Raw genomic sequence first — 13,246 nt, 5'->3', positions numbered from 1 at the left:
AGAGACAACACTTTTACACCATCCTCCAGGAGGTCAGCCAGAGTTCTGCCAACTTAATCGCAGCAAGTTGTAAAGGTTTTCACATGGAACTTGAGCTCATGACAGTGGCTTTTTTCCTGTTTTACCACAGGGTGTGATTTTTTTAAGCCAGGACACCAAGAAGTACTCAAGGTAGAGAAAACAACTGTTCTCAGGCAGCAACCGAGCTATCCAGTGTAGATAAGGAATCAGTCTTAAGACTAGAGTGCCTGAGGAGACTGAGCTTTGTAGTCTCGTATGAGTAAGCATTTCCAAACGCAGAGCTTCAGCTGTCCAGAGTCTTAGATGTACTATAGTTAAACCTGCTATGTCACTCCAAGTGCATGTTTACATGCCTACAAGTCCCACCCCTAACACAGCCCCCCCAGTATCTGTTTACTATCAGTAGAAGGCACTACTCAGTTCAGACCTGAGAGTTCACATCCATCTTCACCAACTTCTCTAACCTTGTAGCAAGCGAAGCTTGCACAGCTGATGTATAGCAACCTTCCAATTTCACTGATGAGTGCAGTTGCAAGCCTCATGACAGCTTGTTGGATTTGGGATTTTAGTTGATGGACAGTCGTATTTAAACTAGGGACGTGGAATACAACTCGTGTGAGAACAGTGATGGTGCCACACATGATAAATTCAGAACGTTAATCAGAACAGCTGGATACAAGAGATGTTGCTCATACTAACCTTTCTAGGCCACCCCCACCCTTGGAACTACATTGTACCTTCCCCCTCCCACCCTCCTCCCTTCAAACAGACTTTTTGGGAGTCCCACTGGTTTAATATTTAGCATTTCACAACAAGTTAGTTTCTGCTTCCGAGGTGCCTAGACAAATTGTGTTGGTACCCATGTCTTCCAGTGAGAGGCCAAGATCCCATGAGGAATAACAGTATGAACACAGAACCAGTCCTATGCCAGAAAGCTCACGCATTTCAAAATTTAGGAGCTGATTTTAATCCAAGATATGGCAACAGTGAAGTCTGCTTTATAACAGGCCAACTCGCTGCTGACCGGTCTCCATATGTACAGTGAGAACAGTAAAACAGTGCAAGTTTGTAGTCAGTACGGCTTCTCTATCGATTCCAAGATTTTCCTTCTCTCTTCTGCTGAGGGCATCTCTGGTTTCACACCGTTTCTCTTCCTCTGCATCATTATGTCATGCTGAAAATAGAAGAAAGCAAGCATGAGAACACATTTCTCAGAAGTCTCTGCCTCTGAGCTCTTACTGAATGAGATTCTTCAACACAAGTGCTCTTTATATTTGAGGAGCCAGATATTCTAGATCTGATTAGCTGACTAGTAGATGTGCTAGTATTTAACTGAAGCTACCTGATAGTTCACCTTGCTGCTTCAGATTACAGTATTCCCATGACACTACACCAGACTAACGTGCAATTGTCTGTAAACAGGCTTTTGGTGGCTTACACAAGTACTTAAAGGCATCAGCTAAAAGACTATTACAATAGCATGAGGAATGACAATAGAGAACAGTTTAACTGCACACAGTTCCTAATGATACTTTCCTGCCACAATACAGAAAGAAATAAGAAATAACCACCAAATAACAAACTCTTCCTGAGCTTTATCTTAGGTTAATGTGAATATGACCCATAAGAACAGAAAAAAAATAGATGAACTTGTCTTACATCTCAGAACACAAGCCTTACACACACTGCAAAACAGAACTTATTGCCAGAAATATCTGACTAATTTAGAGAGAAACATACCACAAGAGCACTGACTCACAATTTAAGAGGGTAAACTTTGGAAAACAAAGTGAACTATTTTGATGTGCATCTCCTTAAGTCGTCCAGCAACACATACTGAGACTACCTAGGAATTCTACCAACATTTGTAAGTCACTGTAAGAACAGCAGCAGTAGTCAGCACTAGCTAAGTCCAAAGAGTTCAGAAAGCACTGTATCACAAGTAATGCACTTAAAGCAAGGTGTGGAATAAAACTTACAAAATCCATGATGCTTACGAAAACCTGCTTACCCAGAATTTTCTGCAGTTTTTGTACTTCAAAAAATAATCAGTACACATATCCTTTTTATAGTTGTTGTCATCCATACATTTTCTGGAGGCATCGGTCTCCTTTAATAGGAAAAACAAACTTCAGAGCTGAGTGAAGTCACTGTATCAGTGTCTGAATGTTCTAACAAGTCCCAGAATATCTATGAAGATAGGAGGCAGTTCCTCAGATGAGCATAGCATCAAAGGGAGCAAAGGAACATCTATCCCAGCAGATAATCAGTAATCCCCAAGCAATGACTTCATTTGGAAATTGTAACAAACATTATACTCTTCAAATAGAAGGGATATATTCCACAAAATAATTGTTTACAAAGATTCGTGGTATAACACACGAAGGACTATTTGAAAAAAACAACACACACATTGGGCTTGCCAAACCAGGATTTCAGGCTCTGATGTTAAGGACAGAAAAACAAAGCAGTTACTATCAGTTGTATTGCTCCCATTCATATGGAATTACAGGTTGCTATTTCACATATACTCTAATACGTGATTTTCAGCTTTTCCCATCTTTAGACTCTAAGGAACTTGTAATGCAAAATGACAATACACGAGTGTTATCCATAATGCAATTTCTAGAGGAATTATTTTTGCATTTTAACCTAGAAGCATAGAAACAGAAATCCCAATTTGATTATCTTACCGCTATGCAAGGATTTCTGTCATGGTCTCTAAGCTGTTGTGCATGCCTGGACATTATAGGCACTTGGACCCTGGCTAGAAACAGAAAAGAAACAGGTTAAGCATCTGCTTTTAATAGTAACCAAGTACTAGGTTTGAACTTCAGCATCTAATGAAGGACTTTAATAACGCACACAGAACAGTTCTATTTTTATTTTTTTTCCAAAATTTTAAAAGCACTAGCAGCAAGACAGCTCAGGCAAGTTTAGCTCATCATCAGGACTCCTTACTCCTGGTTAAGTTCCTACAGAAAACGGAGCCACTGAGGTGACTTACACCAGCTTCTCAGCTGGTGAAGAATTGTTGAGGAAGCAACCACATCTGGGAGAAACAGCTACATAGAAACTGTTCACAACCAATACACTTTAGATACTTCAGTTAATAGAGATAACAAACAAAGCACTAATAAACCTTCTCAGATTTGTGCCGCCTCCTTAGCTGGATCACATCACCTGTACCCAGGTCTACAGAAGCGCCCAGCCTTCCGCTGTGTTGCTGTATCAGACATTTAACAAAACAGAAATGTTTTACCACAAGGAGACCAGACCCCCCCCTTATACCGTGCGTGACAGCTTCTATCACATTTTTCATCTAGTTTGACACTGGCTCTAAGAACTGTAAGCTTGAGAGACTTCAATGCCAATAATCTACACTTATCCATGATGAGGATATTGAGAAGAGTAGCAGACCCTCACCCCCTTTACTGCTTCCCATACATCACCTCCGACACTGATGTGGTCATTTGGGTTTTTCTTCAAAACAGACTAGTTCTAGCCAAAAATATGAATTAACCTTGACCGGATGACTATTTAAGACAATGGAAGCGGAAATGCAGGACCGAAGAAGAAATCTTTGCAAAAAACTAAAGTACAGTTTCTTAAAGAGACTTTAGAACAACATTCTCACTTGACCTTGGTTTATTTTGCCTAAAGATACTGCTGTTAAGTCTGAACTTAAACCTCTTACTGTTCACACTGGAAACTGATAACTGCAGGTCTGCAGTAAAAAAAGCCCGTTTTGCTTGGTATCAGCTACCAAAAAGTCAAATACTGCTCTCAGTAGCTCACAGGGTTTTTTAAATGAAGGTTTGTCCTTGGTTAAGAGTAAGCTATTTCAAGTAAATAAGCCTTAGATGTCACACCTCTTGTGAAACTATATTCACCAGGCGCTTGGATTATTTTCTACGTGCCACATGACAACTCTTTGCAAATAGGCCTTTTAAAAAACAGCATCAGGAAAACCTTCTGCTTTCCTTAGAGAACTATCCACTGGTCAAGTTAAGTTTACAGGCTAGGCTTGTTTGCTATTTTGTGGGTGCAAGAGGATTCTGATCAGGAACTTCTAACTAAAATGGAAACATGCATCCAGAACAATAGCAAAATCCCAGTCTTCGAGAGGGAGGAGGAAGAGTAGAAAAGAAGCACACCATGATACTTCACCCAAGTCAGTACTACGGACAAAGTTTTTAAATGTTTGTATGTGTCTAAGTCATAACTCTGTGTTACATTGGTAATAGAAGTGTAAGTACTACAAAAGCAGGCACGTCTTAAGGAGTACGGTATCAGACTGACTTCAGATTTACCCTCTTGAAATAATAGTCATCACAGGGCACACCATCATCATTGTTCATTATACAAACAGCTGTTAACATTTTCAGTTTGATCGCACTGCCGGAGCCCACAGACATCCCCGGACTGAGAAGCGATGCACACTGTACGTTACACAGAGACTCCTTGAGCAGGCAGCTCAGGCTCCCACAAAGCTGCCTAGCTGTGAGCAGACAAATAATGCCTGGAAAAGCACATAACTACAGAAAGGTCTGACAGTCCTTCCCTCCCCAGTACTTCAGGGCTTGAAGCTTTATCAGCTAGGAAGGGCAGGCGGTCACCGTGAATGCTGCCTGACTGAGCTAGCAGGTTGGCAGGAAGCAGTCCTTCCCCCCAGTTTTCACCCAGAGCCGTGTGCCTGCTTTTGGCTCACAGGTCCGAGCCCTGCCACAACCAGGGGTTCCTCTGGTGCCGCAGCCCCTAATTACGCTTTAGCACATTAGCTGTTATAAACCCTGCGGCGGAGAAATATGTTTGCTGCTTGCACTCCTTTCCCCCCCCGGGGCTTTTTCAGTTCATAAACCACCGGGATATTTTTTTTTTTTTCCATGGGCTCCCCCGGCCGAAAAGTGACTTATTGTGCGTGCGTGTGCGCGTTCAGTTGGTAGCTTTTTTTTTTTTTTTTAATAACGCACGTACACAGAGGGTCGCTGACCACGCCGCGACGCGGACCGCTTTATTAAACCCCAAACCCCGCAGCGCGGCCCGTACGAACCCACCCGCCCCCACCCCCCCCCCGGCTCTCCCGGCTGCCGCACGGGGCCGAGACGAGGGGGGCAGGAGCGGGTACCCCACACCGTCCCCGTCGGCGGGCCGGGTGCGGGGGGCAGCGGCGCCCTGTCCCCCCTCAGGCGCTTAGGGGGAGCGCCCCCCCCCCCCCCCGCCCCGCGCGGCTAACGGCCGGCGCCCAACGGCCGCGGGCGCCCAACGGCCGGGCGCGCGGGCTCCCCTCAGCCCCACCTGCCGCCGCCGCACGGCACGGGGAGAAGGGAGGGCAGGGAAGGAGGGGGAGGACGCGGCGCAGGAGCGCGGCTCGGCACTCACCTCGCTCCGCGGGAGCCCGCGGCGGGAGGGGGGCAGCCCCGTCTCCAATTCGAAAGACGTCAGCGGCTCGGGCAGCCCGCTTAAGTACGGGCGCAGCCTACCCCGCTCCCGGCCTCGCGGCTCCCCCCGGCCCAGCGCCGCCGCCGCCCACGCCCCGGCGGCGCTGAGCGGCAGGGCCGGGCGGCCAATGGCGGCGGCGGCGGGCCCGCCCCGGCCTTGAGCGGCGCCTCCTTCCACCAACGGGGCGGGCGGCGCGGGCCGCAGGCGCCGGCGGCGGGGCGCGGCCGCGGCGCTGAGTGACGGGGGGAGGCGTCCAACCCGCGGTGCGTGTGGGCGGCGGGCGGTGTGGGCGCGGCGTGTGCGGCAGGCTGGGCTGCACCGCAGCGCATACACTACAATGGCTGCTGGAAGGACGGGAAAGCAAACAATTTCCAGGCCCGCCGCGTCCAGCCCGAAATATGGGGAAAAAATTTCAGAAAAATCGGAGAACACTGTAAAGGGTGGAAACGGGGCGCAGAGGGGATGCTGAGGCTCCCGCGGTGAGTCTGCTGCGGGTTTGGGGGGCAGGCGCCGGGGTTTAGCAGGGAAATATCAGGGTTATTTAAATTATGAAGGGGGAGGAGGAGCGGGAGGGGGGGAGAGGAGAGAGGAGCGGCGAGCGGCGAGGAAAAGTTGGTGCTGCCCATCCCTCCCTTCCATCCCGCGCCCCCCGGCCCCCGCAGCCCCCGGCGGCCCGCGCCGGACCCCCCCGGCGGAGCGGGGAGCAGGGGCAGGGGAGGCGAGCGCTGCCCCCCTCTCTCCCTCCCTCCTTCCCTCCCTGCCTCCCTCCCTCCTTCCCTGCCTCCTCCCCGGGCCGGGAGAAAGAGATGATTTTCAGCGAAAACCTCTCTCCGGACTTTTTTCCTCCACTCCTCCCCTCCCTCCCCTCCCTCCCTCCCCGCGGCGCTCTGGTGCTCGGCGAGGGAGCGGGGCGAGGCGGCGGGCTGCCCGGGGGACGGGCGAGGAGGGCGCGGGGTGCCCGCCGCCGACCCCCGGGGCCGGGGCAGGGGGCAGGGGCAGGGGGGGGACAGGGGCAGGAGCTGCGCGGCCGCCCCCCTTCCCCTCCCGGGCTCTCCGGAGCCTGTGCCGCGAAGGCAGTGACAGCGGCGAAGAGGGAGCGGAAGACATTAAGAGCCCGCGGTGCCGAAAAATGAGGGAAAAAATTAATATAAATTCGCCCCCCGCCTCAAACCGGCCGAATTTCGCACAGAAATTTCCCCCGCGGACCCGGCTACCCGGAGGGTGTCCCCCGGACCCGGCGGCCGCGGCTTTGGGGGGGATCCGGAGGGACTTTGGGGCGCTCGACCCCCCTTCCCCGTCGTTTTTTGGACAAAAGTTTTTTTTTTCGTAATAAAGAAACGAATTTGCCTGCTCTCCCCCTCCGAGTGGCCCAGAAGCCTTCCCCTTCCCCATCGGTGTGTGTTTAGAGAAAAGTGTGAACCCAAGTAAGTGCTGAGTCGCGTTGCATTGGGGAGGGGGGTTTGCTAACTGAAAGCAGGAGAGATCCGGAGAGAGAGAGAGAGAGAGCAGGGACAGCTTGTTGTCAGTATCATAAACAACCAAAATGGAGGGAGAACTGAGGCATATAACAAAATAAAAATCAGAAAAAAATGCCAAAAAATACCTAAAAATCGGGGCTGCTCCCCCTTTTCTTCCTCAAGGGAACAGAATAAAACCCCTGCCTTCCCGAGACCGTTTTAAGGTTTCAGGGAGCAAGGAGTTAATATTTATTATTTTTTTTTTGTTGATGAATTCTTTGGGAAGGCAAAAGCCTCTTATAACTCGCCACCGACAATGAGAAAACGTGAAAATCCCTTTCAGGAGAGAGAGGTAGGGGGAGATGATAGTGCAGAAAGTGCATAACTTTGGGGTAATGTGCAGTGATCCTAGATAAGATAAATGCTCTATATGCTGCTTTATAACTTCCTTTTTTAATGCTTTTTGTGTGTTTGGGGGAGTTTTGGAGATGGGGGCTCCTTTCTTTTCCTCTGTCTTTTTCTTTTTTTTTTTTTTCCCTTTTCCTTTTTTTTTTTTTTTTCGGACCGGAATGTAAAGCCTTTGTAGTGTCACTTTCCTGATCTAATTAGGATGTGTGAGGCAAAGAGTAAACCTTTCCGGTTTATAAAGTGCATTTTCGTTGCCTTTGAATTTCCAGTTTTCGTGGTGGCTCCCTCCTCTCTTTAAACTGGATTCTTCAGAGTAGTATGGGGTTGAGGTAATGCTCCATAGGGAAAGCTCAGAGTGCTCAGAGGCAGGGCACCTCTTCTGCGGGTGGCTGCTGATTTCCCTGGCATGTCCAGTTCACCTGTTTGTGTCCTACAAAGAATGTATTCTGCAGTCTCCTCGTTTTATTTATATAAAATAATGATGCCTCATCTTGCCTCACATTGAAGTTAATGCGAAAGTGCTGCTGATGTTGGTTCCACGTGGGATCAGGGCATTTTAAAGAGACAGCTTCTCTTTTCCTATGGTTATCATCACCTCTGCAGTACCTCTGCCTCTAGCAGAGGGGTGGTTCGTTGTTGTTTTTTTTTTTAATGGAAAGGTCTCAAATCAGCCCTGGTCTGAGAAATTAATCATAGATAACTGGGGGAAACGTGCAGATTCGTTTGGATCGCAGCAATTCTTTTGTGCGTAGCAAGTCTTCAGGGGAGTTTTCTTGGTGTGTTAATTAAAATGCTGTGTTTTGGAGAGTGTTTTTTTGGAAAGGGTGTTGCAGAAATGAAATGGTCTCAGGTTGTTATGTTAAACCCTAGTGCTGTTCTGCTGGCTATGACTTCCCTGGGAGGAGACCTATGTGTACAGTGCGATTTCACAGGCATTTTGTAAAAGTTGTGGGGTGCATTATTTCTACTTTAAATAAATGCAGTTTTGCTGGGGACACCTGAGTTTGTTGAAAAGTGTTGGAGAGCTTGTTCTACACCTAATTCTTCTGAACAGTTCCAAAAGGTTTCGAAAATAGTGAAAATAACTGTAAGTTTTAATTGGCCAAACTAGGGGCTTTTTACAAGTACACCTTACCTGTGTAATTATAGCATCACTTGGAAGAATCGCCTCTGGCTTTGTTTAAAAAAGAGAAAAATCATCCTAACTGAGGTCTAGTTTCATGGTATGCGTGTGCATGTGTGTGTGCATGCGTGCTTTTAGCATGGGTTTTGGCTGGTACAGTTTTTTGCTGAATTTTTAACTTGGAAGTATTGAACTGTAAGGATGTGAAATGCTTTGCTTGTTCAAATTACCTCCTATGGATTTTAATTTTCAGTAAAATATCCTATTAAAAAATTAACATCGCCTCTTAACTTGGCAATTTGATAGCTTTATGAGGAGTTTCAGTGCTTCCTTTACACACCCTTTGTTTTTGCAGTTTTGGTATTTGCTTCTAGACGAAAAGCTGAATGCAGGTATGGGGTTCTAGAGAGGGAAGATGGAGCACTAAACTTGCAGGGAGGCTACTCCAGCAAGTGCTTTCTTTTGAACTTCTGGAATTTGAGTATCAGTTGTGGTAGCTCTCTGTGTTTAACAGTGTCTGTTCACAAATGATCTCTACCTTTTCTGCAAGTGTGGCCAAAGAAGCTGTAGTACAGTAGTTGTTGACTAGGATAGCCTTGTGGTTAGAGATTTTGGAAGAAATCTCAAAGTTTTCCACTGAGTCACAGTTGTGAAAATTAAATCAGATCAGCTACTCTTAGGCTAGAAAAGAAGTTCATTAAGGAAGAAAGATTAATCAGTTTGTATAAAGAAATGAAATCGAACATTTTTCCAGAGCTGTCTTTCATGGTTTGGAGATCTTTTTTATAGTTAGTGAGGATTCCTACTTCAAAGTTCCTTTCCAAATATTTCTTACACTGGTCTCTTCTTTTTATTGACTGAAGGAACATTATCCTAAAATTTATAGAAAGTTGATAAAATAATAACAGTACATCATCTGTTGTGTGGTTTCTTTTTTTTTTTTTCCTTAGTGTACCAGGGTAGGTAGGTAGATGGGTAGATTTACAGAACTGACTTTATTAAACTAGTTAATGGTGCTGAGAACAGTGTGTAAGAACTCTTCAAATACTGCATCTGTGACAATCAGTACAAAATATTTAATATGTTGCAACCTTTATACCCGCTTAAGAGCTTCTAAATCATTAATTTAGTAGCGCTGAAAAAAGGTATAGGCACTGATCATAACAATATGAAAGACACACATGTTGTGGAGTCTCTCTCTTGACTTACAGCTGTGCATTACAAAGTAAATCCAGTATGTCCAACCACAGTGTAACACTCAGGAGGCAGGGAGGAGGAAGGAGGGAAGGGTGTTCTCACAGTACTTGATACCCTTCTAAATGGGCTTAATTTTAAGGTATAATCCAGATGATGATGATAATAGCAGAAGCTAAATGTTGTTTAGGATTGTTTTTTACAAACTTAATTACTCTTTTTTTGAAGAAAACTGAATTCTTCTTACAGGGATGATGTGGTGTTTAATAAAAATAGAAGTAACATTCAAAGCTTCCTTACTTCTAAGAGTTAAGATAATCTTCTCTATTATATGTTGTTTTGGTTCTGTACATGATTCAGTAAAATATTTCAATATTTTCTAAAATTAAAACACCTGAAGAAACAAATACTATGGGCTGTTGTTGGTAAAGTTGCCCTAGTTCTTGTAGGTGAACTGGGGAGTTCTAAATGTATTAAAATCCTTTTTAGGTATTTCTCAATCCTATTCAATAATGTTTAAAAGTTACTAATTGCAGTATTCTACAACAGTACAGCAAATAGAGGAATTTAAATGACCTGCATTAAACTATTCTTGAAAGCTTAGTTCAAGTGTGTTTCTTGGTGTGTACATTTTACTTAGTAAGCCTGAAAAATGACTTTTCCAATGTAGAACTTTGAGATTTAAATTAAGAAACTTTGCAGGAGTTTCTTAAATTCAAAAAGCCACCGCATCCAAAGCGCAGCCACTTCTAGTGGTCGTCCATCTCTGCAGTTAAGTCAGTCAAAATGGTGCCCTTAAGTCTCCTCCTTTCAGGGCAGTGCATATGTTTTAAAATTAATGGGTTAAAGAGGGCACTACTCATGCACTAAATAAACCACTGTTTGTAACTGTTTAAGGTTGTTTTGTTAAAAGGGAGGTTTTGTTTCAGAGTCTAAAACAAAGTTTTTACATTTTGTGTCTGTAACCTCTTATGTATTTAAAACTAGTTTTTGTAAGCAGGCAAATACCTTTGGGGAGGTTCTTGAACAAGTTTATCTGTTTGCCAAGGGAAAATATTCTGGAAAATGTGAAGTATGTTACAGCACTGAGGCCATTCTCAAAGGCAGTGTAGAGTTAAAAGGAGTTAGCAGCCACCTCCACCGAAGTGATAGAGCACTTGCTTTCAAGGAGAGGTACTCCAAATATCTGCAGCTAGGGAGGATTTAGCTTGCAGTGCTTTTGAAAGAAAGGTGCAGCATCTATCCACTGAACTGTTGAGCATCTTTATCCAATTACCAAATGTTTAGGTAGCCTTAAAAAACTATTTAAAAATAATTCGAGTAGGAGAGCACAGTAACATTTTCTATTGACCAAATGTAAAATGTTTATGTTTCTGAAGTATCAGGGACTTTTTTTTAAATTTTTTTCTGAGCATTTTGATCATAAGGAATTGTGTATCTTTCTTGCTAATTAAAAAATCACATCTAGAATTTAATTAAATTTATATTGTTTTTTTAAATTGTACAAACTCGTAACTGGAATGTAAAATGTATTGATTAGCTCTCAGTAGAATCGCTTATGCGGATGCCTATATTTTATTTTTAATTTTTCAAGGAACTTGGTGGCCTGTTGCCTGAAATTGAGCAGACTGCAATACTAATGAATTTTCAGTGAAAAGTTGTCCACCAAACATGAAATGTGAAAAATTCTAATCGTATGCAGGTTATGAAAACCTAATGTTGAATAAAGCTGATCACCGTTACTGCAAGCTGAGTTTTATTTAGACAGGCTTGTTAAAGTATTTCTTGTCTACTTCAGCATCACTGGTCACTTGTTATTGTCTCATCTCATAGGGCTGAATTAGCAGAAATTAAGAGAATTACATTTTTAAAAAAATTAACGAGATATTACATGCTTTTAAAAGTAGTTATAAATGATGGGGCCTTCTCATAGAATATATAAAAATTGTTAGTATTTAAATGGACCCTGCGTGTCTTGTAAACAGTTATTGTAGGATCATGGCATTAAAGTTAACCACAGTGCATAGCAGTGATTTGAGATGACAGCATATGTACATAGCTGACAGTTAAGAGTGGGAAAGCTGATGCAGTTATTCTTATGTCGAAGGAATAAATCGATTTATATTATAGACTTCTTTGTAATAAATTCTGTTCTTTTTCTATCCCCTTGTCTGTTCAGAGCGTAGGTACCTTGTCAGATACATCCAAATGCATGGCCAAAATGATGGACAAATTTACACATGCCCAACCCTGACGGTTCTGATAGACTTGCAAGGGCATGAAGAGAGTAGAATGTGCCCTGATGTGCATAATTTTATTTTATTTGTTTAAAGGAAAGAAAATGGAAAAATAAAGTTAAAAAATCCAGGACCGAACTAGTATAAAACCAAAAAATGAGACAGATAAAACAAATCAATGTAGACAAGTGTGGCTATAATGCACAGAACAGTAACTCAAAACTCCAGAGTGAAACAGCTCAAATCAGTTTTGAGAAGTCAAGTGGGAATAAGGAAAGAAAAATCTGGAATTGCCATCAAATGCAATTAAGAAATAATTATGTAATGAAACTTGGAAAAATGAAAAAAAGTGTCTGTTACAGTAAACTCTATTGCTATAAGCTTCTTTTGCACTTAATGTGTTAAATTCCCCTCTCAGAGGAGAATATCCCTAGAAATCAGATTAGAAAGTGTTTAAAGGGAATTATTTGTCAAAGTTGTTTTTTACCAAAGTTAACGTAACTTATAATAATCTCCTCCATGCTTCTGTAAAGAATATTTTTATTTCATGCCATTTAGCTGTGCAGCTTGCACAGAGACTGTACCTTACTCGTATCGTACAGGTAATTTACCTGGTAGCCCAGCGCTGTGTATTGCTGACTTTCACCCTGAAAGCTTCTGTTTATGGTCGTGGTCACGTTACACTTCTGAGACTGCCAAATCTAAAGTATTCCTCATGAAATGAGATGTAGAGGGTTGGTTTTTGTCTTGTGCACGTTCACTGTGAATTGCCAAGTAATCAAACAGCGAGGAAAAAGTCAGAAAGCTTATCTTCCCTCTTCACTTATTGAGTATGTATTTGTATACTACAGGGTATCAGATTTACCAGGGCATGAGTACTTTAAAAAGCCCTGCAAGTCATCTGATTCTGAATTAATGAGATCTCATTACACTAAATGTTTGAACAGGAGAAAAACCCTGTGTATGCAAATTAGATTTTACTGTACCAAGTGCTTGTCACTTCTAATAAAACTGTTTATTGTGTGGTATATGTATTTATCACGAACGTTACATACATATATATATATATATATATATATATACACATATTTGAAGGAAACATCTGGCTGGTTAGGAAGAATGTCATGTCTTTTGAATCAGTTGTAATATAGGAATTTTTTTTGAAAAGAGACATTTTTGAAAAGAAACCAGTGATCTTATTACAAAAAAGAAAAGGCAGAAGGAAAAATTCTGGCAGCTTACTATTACATTTCAATCAAGCCTGTATAGTTAGTAATAAAACATTTACAAGTTTGTAAACGTTAAGTTTCTTCAAACTCTTACTGTCACGTGTGGAATTCTCATGTATACTAATTGTGCATTTA

The 13,246-nt window shown here is 43.3% G+C and overlaps 2 protein-coding genes across 4 annotated transcripts in view; one reads left to right on the top strand and one right to left on the bottom strand.

Moving 5' to 3' along the window:
- Positions 1 to 969: 969 nt before the first annotated feature.
- CHCHD7 (coiled-coil-helix-coiled-coil-helix domain containing 7) lies at positions 970 to 5,575 on the bottom strand. Its single transcript, XM_040545580.1, has 4 exons — positions 5,404 to 5,575; positions 2,715 to 2,788; positions 2,033 to 2,131; positions 970 to 1,195 (listed from the first exon to the last, which is right to left on the bottom strand). The coding sequence occupies exons 2-4, from the start codon at positions 2,766 to 2,768 to the stop codon at positions 1,094 to 1,096; spliced, it is 255 nt and encodes an 84-aa protein (XP_040401514.1). The 5' UTR covers positions 2,769 to 2,788; positions 5,404 to 5,575; the 3' UTR covers positions 970 to 1,093.
- Positions 5,576 to 5,697: 122 nt separating this feature from the next.
- The window catches only part of PLAG1 (PLAG1 zinc finger), a 48,663-nt gene continuing 41,114 nt past the window's right edge, over positions 5,698 to 13,246 (top strand). For 2 of the 3 annotated variants that reach the window (XM_040545579.1, XM_040545577.1), the window contains exon 1: positions 5,698 to 5,942. The gene's annotated coding sequence lies outside the window, so the exon portion shown is untranslated. Of the gene's footprint in view, positions 5,943 to 6,798; positions 6,888 to 13,246 lie in introns of all 3 variants that reach the window. The other variant, XM_040545578.1, reaches the window with a different exon arrangement.

This window comes from Cygnus olor, chromosome 2 (genome assembly GCF_009769625.2).
Source record: "Cygnus olor isolate bCygOlo1 chromosome 2, bCygOlo1.pri.v2, whole genome shotgun sequence".
Taxonomy (NCBI): domain Eukaryota; kingdom Metazoa; phylum Chordata; class Aves; order Anseriformes; family Anatidae; genus Cygnus; species Cygnus olor.
This window is presented reverse-complemented; position numbering and strand designations above follow the sequence as displayed.